The sequence below is a fragment of the Falco biarmicus genome, chromosome 6 (assembly GCF_023638135.1).
Source record: "Falco biarmicus isolate bFalBia1 chromosome 6, bFalBia1.pri, whole genome shotgun sequence".
In the NCBI taxonomy this organism is placed as follows: domain Eukaryota; kingdom Metazoa; phylum Chordata; class Aves; order Falconiformes; family Falconidae; genus Falco; species Falco biarmicus.
The window spans coordinates 60,104,676-60,123,229 of record NC_079293.1 but is presented as its reverse complement, the minus strand read 5'-3'; the positions used below and the strand labels follow the sequence as shown (position 1 = coordinate 60,123,229).

General features: G+C 34.5%; 1 protein-coding gene across 2 annotated transcripts in view; it reads right to left on the bottom strand.

Moving 5' to 3' along the window:
* TBC1D32 (TBC1 domain family member 32) overlaps nucleotides 1-18,554 on the bottom strand; it is an 84,271-nt gene that overhangs the window by 53,895 nt on the left and 11,822 nt on the right. For both annotated transcript variants that reach the window (XM_056344175.1, XM_056344174.1), the window contains exons 7-21: nucleotides 17,638-17,716; nucleotides 17,394-17,494; nucleotides 17,245-17,306; nucleotides 16,582-16,726; nucleotides 15,794-15,853; nucleotides 14,264-14,363; nucleotides 13,857-13,994; nucleotides 12,545-12,637; nucleotides 12,153-12,295; nucleotides 9,559-9,686; nucleotides 8,213-8,414; nucleotides 5,186-5,268; nucleotides 2,614-2,752; nucleotides 1,843-1,930; nucleotides 218-336 (exon numbers count right to left, since the gene is read on the bottom strand). In XM_056344175.1, coding sequence (XP_056200150.1) covers nucleotides 218-336; nucleotides 1,843-1,930; nucleotides 2,614-2,752; nucleotides 5,186-5,268; nucleotides 8,213-8,414; nucleotides 9,559-9,686; nucleotides 12,153-12,295; nucleotides 12,545-12,637; nucleotides 13,857-13,994; nucleotides 14,264-14,363; nucleotides 15,794-15,853; nucleotides 16,582-16,726; nucleotides 17,245-17,306; nucleotides 17,394-17,494; nucleotides 17,638-17,716 — 1,680 coding nt within the window. The remainder of the gene's footprint in view (nucleotides 1-217; nucleotides 337-1,842; nucleotides 1,931-2,613; nucleotides 2,753-5,185; nucleotides 5,269-8,212; nucleotides 8,415-9,558; nucleotides 9,687-12,152; nucleotides 12,296-12,544; nucleotides 12,638-13,856; nucleotides 13,995-14,263; nucleotides 14,364-15,793; nucleotides 15,854-16,581; nucleotides 16,727-17,244; nucleotides 17,307-17,393; nucleotides 17,495-17,637; nucleotides 17,717-18,554) is intronic.

Below are 18,554 nucleotides of genomic sequence, written 5' to 3'. Positions count from 1 at the left end.
TTGATTTTAATGGATCCTTGGCACTGCAACCTGCCATGCAGCACCAGAATCCTTTCAATCAGTCATCGTTTGACTAGTGTACTATATTAATTTTGCCTACATGGCAAAAAAAACAGGTATAGTTGCAATAAAAGCTTACAGAAAGGTAGGTATCATCCTACCTGAAATACAGCACTGGTTTTGCTATGCCAGTACAGAAGATTAAGTAATTTCTCACCTTCTGACAGCTTTGGTCAATAGGGTCAACTGGAGTAGATTTGGGTTGAGTTATCCTCAAATCATCTTTTCCACACTCCAAAAGAGCCCATAATTCAGTTACAAGTGCCTTTATAAAGCCTAAAACAAATTTTTCTTCTAATCATGAGAATGGCAAGAATATCAGAAAAATATTTTCATATTTAAAACGTTTTACATAACAATTCTAACTCATATTTTCAAAATTCTCTAAATTGTCAACTATAATTTCACAAGACACACTGCCTGAGGGTTACTCTGCTATTCTCAGTCCTTTAGTCAAATTGCCTTTCTCCAGTGGTCTGCTTATATCTAATCTAAAATATACAGCAAGAGTTTGCAAAGACTGTTATACTAGAGTGGGATGATATTTATATATCGTCCATGTAAATGAGCTGCTGACCTCCTCGAACGAGTTAACTGCTACAGATCAAGGCTTAGCTAGTATTGGCTCTGTGGTTCTAAAAATACACATTTATTATAACTCATTAATAAATGAAAACATACCACAGTGAAAAGTTAAGGACTGCAAAAATCTTTTTAAGAGAAGCATTATTAGCTGAATTTAACATGTTAAATTAAAGTAGAGGAGGAAGGACAGCCATCTAACTCTGAAACCTCCAAATGTATGTTACAAGCCTGCTACAAACTTCATCTACATTAAACAACCTCTACGCAGGTTTGAAAATCAATGCTGACTATTTTTGGCCTATCATTTGTTTTTAACACCAAGGGACGTAAGAAACAACTTGGCTGAGAACCTTAACCAAGAGATGGGTTGCTCCTCAAGTAGATCTGCTCCCTGCTTTCTGAAAGATCCCAGAGGCCTAAATAATGAGCAACTAACAATCAGTTTCCTTGACCAGCAGAACTGGCCTGCCTTTCTGGCAGTTTTTCAGTCAAGTCATTTTAATTTCACAGCAGCCAATTCTAGATACTCGGAGAGAATATCTGCAACTTTTGTACCTCATTGATTTCCTTAGCAACTTAAGAAGTAGCTTTACTTTATTGCTAAGATTCTAGTTTTAACATGACTACCTAGACCACTGCATGGTATGACAACAGTTGAGTTATTTAAGAGTGAATCTGAAGGACCTTTGTCATATGGGTTGACATACAAGAATTGCCAATTCAGACAATGTCAGTTCCATTTCACTGTTGTATAGGAGCACCAACGACATTCAGGCCTTTGCAGTTTCTCACTCTCTGAGCAGTCAGTAACCATGGAAAAGTACATACAACTTACAGCAATCAACAGTTATTAGTTCTGATCTGTAGGTCAATAAAAATCACTTGCAAATTTTTAGCAACTTCTTTTTTAACAGATATAAATGTCTTCATGCACATACAGGAAAATTCTGGAAATATAAACCAATGAAGTAAAAAATGTGCATAATTCAATTTAAAAAAAAAAAACAAAAAAAAAACCAACATCTAAACTCTGCATCAAGTGAATGACTTAAAAGTTGGGGGGAAAAAAATTCTATCAAGAAAAAAATCAACAGACATTTAAGCAGTCTTTGCTAATTCTGTGTGATTATTCCACTCCGCTGATCCTTTCCAGAATATAAGTGTAACTATTCATAATAGCATCATTCTTCAATTTACCTGAATTCTGTAGAGCTACTGCACCTGTTGGTGTTGTTGCCATTTGTGTAACAATCACTCTATTATCAAACTCTTCATATTCATTAGTCTGTTAGTAACAAATATAAAAGCACAGTGTTAGTTATTCAGAGGGCATAAAACCCTCAAATGATCTCTTAAATATTGATCTTTCCTACACTTATTTACAGAATTTAATCCAATGTATGGTTAAGATTTGAACAGTTCATCCTCTACAGACTTAGCAGGGTTAGATTCCAAACCAAACATCTTTATTGAGTATCTTATCAAAATTTAAATGCAAAATACTATGGTTGAGACATGATACATCAGGAAAGAATAAAAATGTATTATAATGTTTTTTGCACACATTCAGTAGGATGACTACAACATCATGTTTTTTCTCCCAAAATGCATATTATCCAAGTTTTTATTACATTTTGAGTGCCTAGCATATCTAGATTTCAACACTACCTACCAACATAGTATAGAAAAATTGGCACTTAGGTGAAAACAAGAAAAAATATTTTTCCTAGCATTTCAAACTTTACAGTAAAAAGTCAGAAAAACTAAATATATGCTTGACATTCTGAAGATAAGCAACATCCAACAAACTTAAATCAGTGTGGCACCAATCTCAAAGATAAGATACATTTTAAATTCATTTTTGCAAAAATTAAGTGACAAAACTGTTTCTGGACTTATTTTCTTTCTTCTTTATTTTCTTATAATCATTAAAAGAAAGAAAAACTGTACAGACTCTGTAATGCTTACCTGGAGTTTTTTTGATAAACTGCTGAATATAAAGTTCACACAGTCATTTATGGCACCTGTACTATGAAGCAGAAACAGTCCTTTGGGTGTGGCAGAAAAATTCAGCAAGGCATCTAACAAAGTCTCTTCCCATAACAAACTGCAAGAGTAGCAATAAAATAATTTAAAAAGTTATGTAAAAAAGCATGTGAAAAAAGAAAAACTAAACTTCTAACTTTGAAAACCAACACCCCTTCATTCACTAGACTCTGTGCTTATTCTAAATGTTTACACTATGATAGTTTAAAAAAAGTGTTTGGAAAAGTTGTAATATGTATTAGACTCTATTTTGTACAAATATTCACACTCATCCTGGCAAAACTAAGGTTAGGTAGGATCACAGAACAGAAAGACAATGTAACAGGGAACCCAAAAGACTATGCCAACCTTAAACATACTTATGACTTACTAACACAAGCCAATTCTTAAGGTATTAACAGGGCAGCTGCAAACTGGCAAAGCAGACACAGACTTTCCCACCAATGTAAAAACACTATAAGGAACTAATAAAAACTCATGTTTAAGGAGATAAAGGCTCCTGCCAGAAATTAGTAGAGTTAAGAAAACAACGTGCAATATATACAGAATAGCTTCACATACTAACTACAGTAAATGGAAAATATTTTCTACAGACACGGCAAGAACAGCAATTGCAAGTATGAAGTATGATGATACCCTCCTGCCCTGCAAAATATTCTATGCCCAAAAAATAAAAAGGAAGCAATTACACTACCTTTGAATGGGTACCATCCCTGCAGGTATCACGAGACTCGTGGTTCTGCTTCTCCAAAAGCATTTGCTTACTAGATTCTCATCTCTAGTTCTCATTTCCCATTTTTTACTCATATCACCAGCAAGCAGCATACAGCTTTTCTCGTAGCAGTCAACCACTACCCAAAATTTTAATCACTTCTGCAGAATCCCTGCCAAGTCATGTTCAGAAGCAAAAAAATTCACCCAGAAATGTATCAGCATGTCTTGTTCCAGAGTTAGCGAACAATCTAGATGCCAGGAGGAAACTGCAGTTTATGTGAACCTCAACAAGTTCAACAAGGCCAAGTGCAAGGAACTTGTGCAAGGACAAGCACAAGCACAGGCTGGGCATAAAATGGGTTGAGAGCAGCCCTGAGAAGAAAGACTTGGGGGTGTTGGTAGGTGAGAAGCTCAGCATGGCCCAGCGATGTGCGCCTACAGCCCAGAAAGCCAACTGTATCCTGGGCTGCATCAAAAGAATGATGACCAGCAGGTCAAGGGAGGTGATTCTCCCCTTCTACTCTGCTCTCATGAGACACCACCTGGAGCGCTGCATTCAGCTCTGGCACCCCTAATATAAAAGAGGACATGGACCTGTGGAAGTGAATCCAGAGGAGGACCATAGAGATGATCAGAGGGCTGCAGCACCTCTCCTGTTAAGACAGGCTGACAGAGTTGGGGTTGTTCATCCTGGAGAAGAGAAAGCTCTGGGGAGACCTTATAGCAGCCTTCCAGTACTTAAAAATCCTACAAGAAAGCTGGAGGGGGAGTTTTTAAAAGGGACAAGGGGGAATGGCTTTAAACTGAAAGAGGGAAGATTTAGATTAGGTATTAGGATTAAATTCTTCACTGTGAGGGTGGCGAGATACTAGAACTGGTTGCCCAGAGAACTTTTGGGTGCCCCATCCCTGGAGTGTTCCAGGCCAGGCTGGATGGGGCTGTGAGCAACCTGGTCTGGTGGAAAGTGTCCCTGCCCATGGCAGGGGGGTTGGAACTAGATGATCTTTAAGGTCCCTTCCAGCCCAAACCATTCTATGAACCCACAAATCTATGTCAATGGTAGTTATTAGTAGCAGCCACCTCAGTCAGAGCTCTGCATCCCTAGATTTCTTTTTGCCACTAGACTGGAATTCATATAACCAGTTCACATGCCGCCACCACCACAGACTGGAGTAATAACTGTTGAGTTATCTCTGCAAATTTTACATGAAATCTACTTAATTAACTAGGTTCTGCACTAACACGAACATCACCCTGAATTTTCAGGCTCACAAGTATTTGTATATTTCCCATCTTAATGCATACAAACTTCTATAAAGGGACATTAAGTTTTAGTATAAAAGGAAGGATGCCTTTCATTTAATATGTATCAGACTTTCAGCCAGAATGCTGCCAATCTTCCTGCATATTTTGAAGGTTTAGATACCATCCAGCTGAACATCTTAAATTAGCACTATGTCAAAGCCATAAGATAAACTCTAACAGCTATTTTGTTTTATGCTTTCTAATTCACATCTTCCTCAAACTAATTCCTGTAGACAGAGTCAACTATAGATCAAGTTTCACATAATTAGACACAAGTCTGTAAGCCACAGAAGTTCTAAGAGGTCAAGAACAATTTTGTAACTCTACAAACACCCACACTAGGACAACATCATTCCCTCTACCTACCACTATGCTTTTGGAAAAAAGACACAGGGTTATAAGATGCCTCAGTTGTCAATAAACTAGCAGTATGTCTTCATACTTATGCATGTGCATAAATTAAGCATCAACTTACACGTTTTTTGACTCTAGACTTATCGATGAAGTCAGGTCTGCACCAGTTACAGGAGTAGGTACTCTTTCTGAAAGTAAACTCATCTGAAATAAAAAATAAATAAATACCTCCTTACCGTTTATTTACACCATTTTTAAACTCCAGATCTTGCTTGTTCTCTTGTTATATATCAAAAAAACCACGATGATCAGGCTGTAGTCTAGACTTTGGTATAGAATAAATTATTCCACTACATCTTTTATTCCAGAAAAGCTTATTTTTTATTTCTTCCTTGGGTATAAACCATTTTAAAGTTAGTACATTTTTAAAAAAATCATTAGAATTCTTAAAACAAAAAATTCTTTTCTTTATACTTTTTAACTGGAGACTGTCAAAGCAAAGATCATCATTAAAATAAATAAATGTTAAAAAATAAGAAGGCAACTCTTTACTCCACTTCTGTCACAGGTAATGGAAATAACAGCCTCTGGAGTCAACAACTCAATACAAAATGTATTATGTAATATTGCAAATTTTATTGTATTTATTGACAAATTATATAAATTTATCTAAATTAGTATGCATACAATTGGAGCTACAGGCATATATAAATATATATACATACTTACATATATTTGATGAGTTTCTAATTTAAATTTTAAATCAGACATTTTAAAATAATTGGTGTGAGAAGCACTGTATATTGCAGATGAATGATTTAAGCTGTTTTATGTTTCTAGGGATAAAAAGCAAATTGCATCATTCAAGTGAAAGTGAGCAGTCATGAATTTATGCTCTTAGAAACACAACCTAATAAATCCATAAAAGATTCCTCTATCAAATTAGTCAGTTTCAGTGGATCTGTTAAGTTCCCCTTTTATTATCATTTGTGTAAATTTTGTCCCAGAATTCCAGCAGAATCTGTCAAGAAAAAAGTTGTTTCTTCATCAGCCTTAAAACTCCAGGAGACATGCAAAAAAGGAGTAAACAAATTACCAGTCTATCCATTAAAAAAATTGTCACTACTGCTTGGAGAGTCTGAATTCCACCATTTTTGCTACACTATAAATGGCAGAATATTTTATAAACTGTCGATGTCTTAAAATTGAACAGTGACAGGAAATAATTTAAAAACTAATCAAGACAGTAGAGTTGAAAATGTGTTTTTCCTGTACTAACTCGTTGATTCCTGAAGTCCTGAATAGGTAGATTCCACTTCAGTCTCAATTTGACCTCCAAAGCAATGTGAAGAAATGGCGTTTTGTCAGTTAAATGTTTCATTATTTTTTTTAAATTCAACACATTCATCCTACTTATCCTGTATGCATCAAAACAATTTGTCTAAATGATGTACCATACCATAGTAAAGGATTTTAATGTGCAAAGAATTCTCTTGCGCATGTGTAAATGCTGTGGTGCTTTAGAGCAAATAACTGGATATGTCCCCTCAAAGCACACAACAGTCTGCTTGTGATAAATATTAGAATAACAGGTTAGCTCAAGACTGCCCAGTTACACAACAAAAATGCACAGAAATACAGTTATGTAAATCACAGCACGATTCAAGTGAACTAAACTCCTTAATTCAATAAAATCCTAAAATTCTCAATGCAAAGAAAAATGTAAGTTTCAAAAGCAACATTCTTTGATGAGATTTTAGTGTGACATCATTAGGATAAGTAATAATATATTTTATTTTCAGTCAAAATGTATTATTTCATGACCACATTCATATATGAAAGCAGAGAGAAATATCCACTAGCTGCTGATTTAAGTCTCTCATGTTCTATCCTTCTGATATTTTCTGCCTCAGTTTACATTGTGACTGTTTTTGAAATTTCTAATCATAATAAAAGCATACACCATTTGACAGGAAGAATAGCTGTTCCATTCTCTTTCCCTTGCATGCAATCTCTTTCCCACTTCCTTGACTCAAAAAAAAGAAAAAAAAAATCTTTTAGCCACTTTTTTTCTTCCATCTTGGTCTGCTCCTTTTCTAAGAAAATATTTTACAATCACTGGAGAAGGAAAAAAAAAATGAGAACGTTCCATTTTTCAGTATAAAGTGAAACAACACAGGTAAATTTTGGTTTTCCATTAGGAGTTCCAATAACTATAGTTTAAATACGCATTCAGTTTAGCTGGAAGCCAAAGCTGAAGCTTTGCATGCTACCCTTACCTAAATGCTGCCAATGTTATTTTAATGGTTCAAATGTTTGACTTTTACTTCAGTGTAAACTTTTTGAAAAATGGTCTTGCAGCATCTATTGTCATTTTTCCATCTTAACTAATTTTTTATAATAGATAAGAATTTTCACACTGCATATGATTAGCAGAACAATGAAAACAGAAAAGTTTAATGAATAAAGCGGTGATCCATATACCTTGTTCAGTAAATTTATAACAGAAAATAGAATAGACAGAATTATTGGACCCAAGCTCTTTCAAGCAGAAAAAATATTAGACTAGCAGTCAAAGTGAAGCTCGAGTGCACATCCTACATTTCATACGATATCCAAGTACATCGGTAAGACAACCACTCCTGCCTGGCACTTCTCATTATGGTCTCTTGAGAATATTTCAGTGGCATCTAACTATTTAAGTCAAGTATTTGGAATCTCCTTTTGTCCTCCCTATCTCCCATCAAAATAAATTAGTTTAACCTAAAAATTACTGAGACCATAGCTTAGGAGTTTATCTTTTCAAAATATCCCAAACCAAGAGTGAAAAGAAGATCTGTGGTGGACACTGGCTATCATGACATCAAGTGACACCTAGCATCAAGGGCAATGAATGATAAATCTCATTGGTGCAACTTGAGAACTCCTGGTTTAATCTTAAGGCACAGAAGTCTCAAACTAAGCTTCTGCTGGGTTCACATAGAGAAGGAAAACTTGAAAAGTAGAGCTTCATTCTAACAATTCCAAGCATTATCTCACTACTTATCTATAATATAAGCAACTTGAAGCAAAGACCAACGATTACATAAGCTGAATCTCTTACAGTTAGATTTTTTTCTCAGTCTCCCTAATCCAAAACACGATTTACCTTTTTCCAGGCCTCTGCTATAGACTCATGCAAGCCATAAGGAAGTAATATCTGCAGACCTTCACAAGTTCTATACATCTGACGACACACGAAAATGAAAGCTCCTTTAACAGCTGGCAAAAGCTCGGCTCCAGATAAAAGAGAAATATCATCACGGAGAAGCTTCTTTGTAAATGGAACAATTACATGAACAGCTGTAGGACTAGAAATAAAAGAACACTTTTAAAATGTTGGGGTTTAGTCATAAATAAGCCTCAAAACAAATCCTATGACTAAACTTATTTACATTTTTCTAGAGGAAAAGAAATTATGGAAAGAAACAATGACCCACTATGGCAGGGGCCAATTATGTAACAATTTGTTAACATCTGTCAGAAGAAAAGAAATACACAGCAAGTGATTTTATTTTGCCTACAGGTCTACATAAGCAAAAATGCATCTATTGTCTTCCATCCAGCCCACATAGCCATGAACTACACAGACTGTTTTATAGGAGTCCAGCTGGGAAGTATAACAAGAAAATCATTTTGGTTTCTGCTTGACCAGTGTTAAGGATATGTTAAGGCAAAATTTGTCCTTGTTCTTCCTTTTTCCTACCTGAGATCTCCTTCTGAAGTCTTCTAGGTTTGCAATGCAAAGCACAACTCCCTCCAAAATACTATCTTTTACTTCCAACCCCCCTTAAAAACATACGCAGCTTCTGAGAATCCTCCACTTGGAAGACACATATTCCAAACATTTTCATGACCTGCAGCTTAGATATTTTTAAAGGCTAGCTTCAATTTTACTGCCCTATTTCAAGTTTTAGCATCACCTAACAATATACTACCCACAGGATCACAGAGATCCTAAGTTAGGTACAGTGTTACAAATGCCAGCTACTGATAGAAGATCTGTCTCTACTAGATGTATTGAAAAGTGAATGGTACATTAAATCTATTATTTCAATAACTTAAGTTGATTTGTAATATTTAGTCTAAAAAAAAACAACAAAAAAAACCCACCAATAAACCAAACAAAAAACTGAGAAGAGAGGCCTTTGGCCTGAACAGTAGCACAATGAATACAATGGAACCACATTCAGAGAAAGGAAAGCTCTCGCATGAATAAGAACAGAAATCTTCCCTAATAAAATTATTTCTTTGAAATGTCATTTCACCTGGTATACACCTCTCTAATACATTCTCTGAAACACTTACTAGTTTGCTTGATAATCAGATGTTGTACTCCAAACATAAACAAAACATATGACATTATAGATAAATGAAAAACAAGAAAATTAGTCTCATAAGACTAAAGTAACTCATTAAAGTACTCACTAATGCCATTTGTTAATGCACTCTTACCTATCTTCTTTGGCAGTTTTTTCATTTTCTCCATAAAGAAGAAGAGAAAGACCATCTTCTACAGCAGCAATCCTTGCCAAAATATCAGCTACATCAATTAAAGTGGTTTCAAGACAATTTATATACATCTATTTGGAAGAGAAAAATAAAAAGGTTTAAATTCAAGGATTTCGTGAAAGCTGTTTATTGATGTCTGGCTTATGTATGCAGAACCTGAAGATCTCCTTTCCAATGATTGCTTAACGGCTTAAAGTAAGTAAACAGCCTATGTTCAAACACCATCACACAGACATCTTCATCACAAACGACAATAACTGTCATTTTTAATGATATGGTAGAATCCAATTACTGCACAGAAGTAGAGAACAGACTTTTGTAAACTCCTTTTTCTCTTTTTCCACCATGAATGCCAGCCAGAGGTATAAGAACAATGCCCAAATCAAGGTGCAAAATTTGCTAAGTCCCTCGTTGCTGCATGTGCATTGGCAACTTTGCCCAGAAATGCAATTCCAGTTCCCAAGATTTTCTGTATCCACCTCACTTCTAGGCTGCAGTAGACCCAAACAGCCATTTGCTTTGGAATCATGAGGAAAGTCTTCCCCACTGGAGCAAAGCAAAAGTCCTCTACCAATTTCTTATTTACATCAGAGCACTGTATAGCCACAACTCGGCTGTAATCAAGCAGAGTTGAACATCTAATTCAGCGATTCAGACTGTTCAGTATGGTATCATGACTAATGAATGCGAAATTAATGTTAAATTGGCCATTTCTTATTAATAAGTGAAGTCAATATTCCAATGGTAGACAAGCAGAACATGGGTGCTTCATAAACAACCTGTGAGGAAGCAGCAAGGGCAGGATGGACTGCAAGGGATGAGAAGCCAGGAGCTGAGCATGATAACAAGGTGGGCAGAGGCAATGGCTTGCCATCGGATGGGCAGGCAGTCCCACCATACCCAAGCAAGGTGAGCAGACAAGGTCCAGTGATAGTAACCAGTTTACCCAACAGTCTAGATCCCCTCCATTTTGTGCAATACAAAAAGTTTGCACCTTTGTTAGAACAAATACAACAAATTCCAGATTCACAAAACATAAGGAACCCACTACAGCTACCGTGCATTAAATATTTCTGAACATGGTATTTTTTTAAATAGACAGTTACTAAGTCACAGGAGGGCTAACAATTTGGTAAGAGTTCAGCCACATACAAGAGACAGCTGAGCACAGCAGAAACAAAAAGAAGAAAGGGAAAAACTGTTAAAAGTTGAGGTAATTTCTTTTTAACTACTAATTTATAATAAAGAGAGACAGCTGTATATGCTTTAGAATACCACATGACCACAGAGACTGCCTGGGGGATTACACAGGCCTCCATCACAGAAAATCAATGAAGTATTGCCTTAGTACTGCTTTTAAATTTGACTATCAGTGTTCAAAGCATATGCAGGTTCGGTCATTTTTTGTACTTGAAAAACTTGGCACTGAATTTTTGCAAGGTATAGTAAAAACAAGACAATTTAAAGTGTTAATCTTGCAAAAGCATCCATAGATAGCCTTGTAATAAAATGTCTAAGTAATGCTACTGTATTCAGTACAGACACCCACAGAAGAACTAAATTATTGATATGATCAAGTTTTTGCAGACTATTGTTTTAAGCTTTACAGAAATAAATACTTTAAAATATTTACTTTGAAACTGATTTTTTTATATCTTTGAATACCATTTTTGTATAGGTAAACATATTTTCAGGAATGAATAGAGTCTTTTCTGAAGAATAAACAAATTGCGCTGAAAAAATAATCAGAAGGATATTGACTAAATTCAGTTTTAAGAACCTAGATGAGGTATTTAAGTTAGGGACCCAGACATCTTTGCAAGCATGAGTCTCGGGAATTAAATTTGGAATTTCTCAGACATTAAATACTCTCAAAATCTCTTTATGTAAGACAGCTCAGGCTCCTCCATGGGCATTTCAGACTCATAGCCTCTCTGTCTTGAGACTTACAGTCACCTAGATCAATTAAATCATCTCGGTCAAAACAAAGTAAGACAGGCTGAAATTATAACTAGACTTTTAACAACCTCATTAACGTTGCCCAAGATTTTTACCATTTTGATAGAAATGTTAAAAAAAAAAAACAACAAAAGAAAACAACCCACACTCTTCCTTTTACCAATTGAGAAAATAATAATTTTTCACAAAGAATTACCTATTTTACCTATACTAACTATTGAGAACACTTAACTTCACGTTGCCAGTTGAATTTAAAAATTTAAAAAGGAATAAAAGTAGGTTGCCTTTTAAATAGAAGGTAGAGCAAATAAACGTCCAAGAAATATCCAAAAGACATCAGAAGGAAAAAAAAAAAAAGCTATGTGCTTCTCTCAAGTGATTTTTGCTACCATTCACAAGATTTCAAGAAAACCAAGTCTGTCAATCAATCATAACCTACAGTACTTAAGGCATGCTATGACAGCTAATGTAGAACATACTACAGAAGTTGCTATTTGTCTAAATAAATCTACATAGAAAACACAGAAAAATGATAACATTCTATAGATTTCAGAATTATTTGGAAGATTACTACAAACCTGTGTGCCACTCAGTAAACTTTGAACAGGATGAAGTAGGGCATCTATCACTGCATCCATATATAAACATTCAGCAGCACATCCTGTTTGATCACAAAAAGCTTGCAGAATCTCCATAACAAGACTTGCTGGAGAATAATTGTCTGGTGAACACAAGAAGTATTTATTAGTATTTTAACTTAAACAAACACATCTTTATGTTTTATTAGATGTTTCTGAATTATAATTTTGCTAAGCATTGATTTAACACAATTACAGGGAAGAAGGAAAGGTAAGGAAGGGAAGAAAAAAAGCTGCACAAATAACAGACTCAAATCAAAAACTGCAAAAGAAGTTACAACATGCCTCATAACAATGATATGTATTAGCATCTATTAAACACAAACATTTACCTGTATGTGCTGCCAAAGCTGTCTTTGGGTAACTTGGGGAGTAATAAATAAGCTGAGTAAACAATACCAACAGATCGGTTATGGATACACGATCTATTAAAAAAAAAATAAAAAGAGGAAAGTACTCTGCAAATTAATATGCAACTTTCATTTTACAAATGAAATGGATCTTGCAAACATATCTAAACAGTGCTTTGCTTTACTGAGAAAAACAACATGTGTACACCTGATAAAATAAAGGACTTGTGCATCCATGGGACTCTACCCAGGTATTTCATGATCAACTAATAAGCCTTGACCTTGCTCCCAACAACAAACTTATAGCTAAATGCAGATTGGAAGCTATTGCTCCAAGTTGAATGTAATTATGTTAATAAATCAGACAATTTGTAAGGGAAAAGTTGCTATCTGTGAAGCCAAGGACACTATTACGAAGACAGATGGTGAGACTGTTACTTTTCTAAGGGAGAGAAAAAAGCAACCATCACCAACGGACCACTGCTTGAATGGTGTTACACAGATAATCCATAATTGAGAAAAGCACTCCATTACTAGATGTTTCTTCCTCAAAACTGCTCTACAGTGGATCTACTAAGTCTTGATTCTGAAACTAGAGGGACAAAATACCTTCAAAAGACAAGTCTCAGAATTAGTGGCCAGTAATGTTTTCAATTCTACACTGAATTCATAGAGATATTAATGTAACAGAACACTAAAATTTCTCTCACATACTTGCATTTGCCAACTCTGCACAGTGTATCACCATATGCACATCTCCCTGGATATCAAAGGGCTTTTCCATTCCACATCTTTTGTCCTTACCAACATTTCTGTTCACTTGTACCAACTTTTTCCTCTAGAATTGTTTTTACCTTAATTATATGAATAGGCTAAGCTCAGAGCAATTGTTTTCAATTTGCAATTAGCTTGCAATACTGATTTTGTTTCACACCTGAAAAACAGTTTTGGTCCCTGGACATGTCTTTCTTCCAACCAATTATATCAATACGTTTGACAGAAGATATTACTCATACCTAGAAAGACTGAATTACTTACACACTGACCCAACTATCCTTCAACATGAAATTCATGTATTAAACATAAAGACAAAAATGATCTATTCAACCACATCCATCAAAGATTAAAAAACTATGTTGCTGCTCAGAATTGCCTATACTATCTTTTAAGAAAGGTTTCCAGGCACAAAATTATATTCTGTTCAGCAATGTCCACAACATTGCAGTGGAGACATATATTAAGTATGGATAAAGAGTTTCTCAACAGGTTCCATTTTCCTCAGCCCTCCCCTTACCTTTTTTATTATTCAGCTGTACTGGAAAGAGATTTCGGCCTTGCTTATAGATCAACAATCTTCCTAAAAGGCACAGTGAATGAACAAAATAGACGTACTGCAATTCTGGTCCAGTGTAAGAAAAGTTCTGCTTATCACCTTTAACAATAAAACCAAACAAATATAATTTGACTTTCAGTTTACTTTACAGTACCTAGCTACTACCTGCAACATACATGTATCATTTTAGATATAAAGACAGACAGCCCAAGTAACTAACGACTGCAATCAGTGTTCTCTCAGAAGACAGACACAATATTTTGGGAAGAAAAAGAACAGATAGAATGTCTTCCTCTTGAGGTAGCATGCAAAGACCTACAGAATGTGGATGTATGGGTACATAATCCAAGACATGCAAATATACTCACTACGATGCTGCTGCGAGAAGTCATCGACTCCCGAATTTTTATTAACTGATGCCTTGCAAAATTGAAAATAATCAACACATTGCTGAACAGCTGCACTAATCTGGGGGAAAAAAGCAGAAAATAATAAAATACCTGGCATTTTACAATAAAGTCATCCTCTCTTGAATCCAAGTACTGTCCTTTAACACAAGAACCTGAGTATCCACTTCACTGCAATTACCTCATGTTTCATTGCTTTGGATGGGTTACCCAACAGGAGGCAAAATTTTACAGAGCTATTAAAATACATCACTATTATTATTACATTATCACACTACCAGCTCCATAAGCATTAAGACAATCTATGAAAAAAAGAGTACAGAGAACATGCAAGTATTTAGACACATTAATGGCAATGATTGCCATATTGTCATTACTATGGAAGACTTTCATTTTCCACACATGATACAGTTTAGTAAATATATTCAAGACAAAGTTTAAGTTTGGTTGTTGGGTGCTGTCAGTGCTATTCCTGTTCTTTGCAGAAGTGTATCATTATCATAGCATTATCTTCTAATCAACGTATAGAAAAGTTTAAAAATTATCAACATAGATTTAGAAAGGAATCGCAAGTATTGTTCATATGAACAAAGAACGACCTTTAGCTTTATTACAGTTTGGAGCTGGTAAGATTTATTCACAAGTGTAAGTAAAATATACAGACATACATAATAAAAAAATAACCTGATGTTTACTCTATGCTTATAAATTAGACTATGCTGCTCATAGACTTCCTATTATAAACTTTTTGTTCCATGGAACGTGCTTTATTCTATGCACACAGATAAATGAGACAAACATCTCTTAATAGCTGTCTGTATCTTTGTCTCCCATCTTGAGGTTTTATCTTAAGGTTTTACATTGTATTTCACTTGTATAACAAGATTTTACAAAATAGTCAGTCCTGTGTATATGAATGGATCACACATCTATATTGGTCTTACTGAAATCAATGAAACTTCCACCCCAGTGAAGAGATCTGCCCATACAGAATATGTGATAGGATTAACACCTACGTTACTAAAGATGTTTTCCCAGTTTGATTTATCTTGCTGACACTATGAATCCTTAATGCTTCATATCACAACTTAAAGAACACAGTGGTGGCTTTTTCATCTCTTTCCATCAAAAATCTAAATTCAGCATAGAGTTTCTGGTGTTTTTCATACACTATTTGCTATTTTTATACATTGTCAGAAATAATGCTAAATATGAATACAACATAAGGAAACAATAAATAATAATCCTAATTAAACACCTGCTGTAAAACTTCCAAATTTCCCGTTACTCAGATCTATCTGGTCACATACCTTTGTATTTAACAATGACTTATCTAAGCAAAGAGAAACTAAAAAGTTAAAAAGCAAAAGGCTCATCTAGCTAAACAACATGGAACAGCTCTGACAAAAGGAAAAAAGGGAAAAAATGTTCAAATTACAATGTGCACAGCAAGAACAATCTCCAAGTAAATTTGCCTTTGGAAATACTTACCAAAGATTTATATTTCTTTTCCAAAAGCCTAAGTACCACTGTTCTGCTGTAATATGCATGCTAAAATGAAAAAGAAGACCTAATGTCAACTTCAAACATATAAGTTTTATTTTTTAATTAAAAAGCAGGAATTATCTCCAATTATGTTCTGTTATTAGGAATCTTGTGCACAGTACATATTCGATGTATCAAACCTCAGCTTGTGTAAAAAGGTATTATACTTAACTGAGCCTTCTGTTTGCAGTACACTTAACATAAGAAAAAAAAGTAATTAGAAAAATGTTAGCAGAACATGCAGTAAAACAGAAAAACAATAACTACGCTGAAATGTTAAGACTAAGTGTTTTGACATAGCCATGTAATCCTAAATTAGAGGTGTCTACATGGTAGGCTGCAAAAACCTCTAATGTCCACTGGAGGTTAGCAAGTTGTGTGTAGCGTATCATATATATAACTGTACTTTCATGCTTATCACTTCTTCCAGAATATGTGCATCTTTTAATGGCTATCAGTCAATTATGACAAAAGGACTGAAGTCACAAAGTGCAGTATGTTCTCAGAAATTCTATGAAAACTAGTAACTGAATAGAAATGGAGGGAGAGAGTAGTTTTAAAGGGTAAAGGGCATAAATGCCTAAAAAAACCCCCAAACTTCCTTAATTACAGTGCTCATTATAGGTTGTTATCAGGACACAACAGGTCTGTGATAATAACACTCATAAATAAAAGTTTTTAAAACATGAAAAAGTTATGGGGTTTTGGGTTGTTTTGGTTTTTTTTTTACTTACCGTCCACTTTTTAAACCATATTGCTTTGATATCTAGCAGAGCTAAGAAGTAGATTGGACTCAAAAAATCTGGAGAGGCAGGATGATTAGGTTCATCTTTTACTGACAAAAGTGACAAGGTACTCTCCACTACTTCTTCCATGTACCTTGTGACACAAATACAAAAAAACAAACAGAAAACAAATTAACTTAAATTATTCCACCAGTAACATTCAGGAACAAATTTATTGTAAAACCTTAAACCTTGTTTAGGTAAATCATAAATATGAACAACATTACCTTTAATTTCATCTTCTAAGCATATTAATTCTTTGTATTACCATGAATAAAACTGATACTAACATCCATGTGTATTGTCCCAAATTATTACATGTTTTGTAAGTCCTAAATATTACACATTACTTTGTAAAACATCCAAACTATATTTGTTAAAAAGCACTTAGGATACTTCAAAAGATAAGCAAGCAGCTTAACATGACTCATGACTATTCCTATGCAACCTCCTTATTCAACTTTTCCCACACACTATTTTTATTTCACCCCTTATCACTGACCAGTCATCTTTGCATCGTGCATCAACTCTCTGCTAAAATTATATGTATCTAATTACATGCCAAAAATCATTAAATTAAGAAACAGTGACAGGTTTTTGAAGGTGACATACTTTTCTGGATGACGAATCCAGGAGGATGGAGCTTCCTTTTGGTACTCATTTAAAAGGCGGACCTGAAAAAATAATTACTAAAATTAAAAAAATAAATAATGCATAAAATTTCAGTAATGGTAAAAAACGTACACAATGTTCATTTATACCTTTTTAAGTAAATAATTTATATCTTTGTTAGATACATCCAGACCAGCTGAAATACGAAGAGAGTATTCTCCAGAAAGGAAGTACAACTCTAAGTGTCTTGCTAAAACAGAAGAAAAGAAAAAAAAAATCACCAGCATGAAAATAGTGACAAAACAGGCTATTATACAGCTTAATTATAAAAGTTAATCTATTTTCAGGATGTACATAATTCATCAAGTCTTAAATGTAATCAAATGCACATACCTAAACTTGTATAGACATCTTTTGTCATATTAAATGGAGAAGAAGAAAAGGCTTTTGCATAGAACCTAAGAATTTTCTCCTAAGAGAGAAAAAGCAAGCAAATTATTAAATAGTCACGTTACTGTGTATTATTATTGCACAATGATCAATATGTAGTGGCATTATTCTTAGTATTATATATTTATAGGTGTTGAGCATATTCTATAAAAATGTACAGTTTGGGAGCGCAGAAACCTACAGTCCAAGGAAATTTTACTCAAATACTTTAACTGACAGTACCAATGCAAACCATCACTGAAATACAAAGAAGTAGATCAGGGAATATTACTGTACTTTTCCATTAACGTTAATGGTTTTATGTTACTAAACATACCAGTGACTTTAACTAGCACAGGTTTAGCTCTTCTAAGCTGAAAGAGAAATAAATGACAGCAGGTGGGGCAACTTTCCTATTTATTTGGTAATCACTTTAAAATTCAAAGAAAAAGAAAACAAGGTTTAACTGGGATAATAAATAATCTAAAAGAAGTTTAAGCAGCTGCCTCATCAGTGCCTGTGTAATACTACTATGTAACATTTTCTCATCAACATGGAGCATATATATGACTTAAATAGGAAATATTAACATGACATGTTTTACAGAATAGTTTTGTCTTTTTTTTTTTTTTTTTACATCTGTTTGCTAGAAGACATTCAAACATCTTTATTCCCATTAAAAGATATGCTCCAGTCTCTAAAAACCCTACTGAAATCCTGTTGTAATCCTTTAAATCAAGACCTACTGGAATCATATAGTTCTTTTACTTCAAGAAGAGTTTGTGTGATACATACACTCATAATAAAATGTCTTGGGAATCTGCTGAATTACTCATAGTAGGTAAGTAACTCCTTACTCCTCTTCAGTACTCTTTACTATG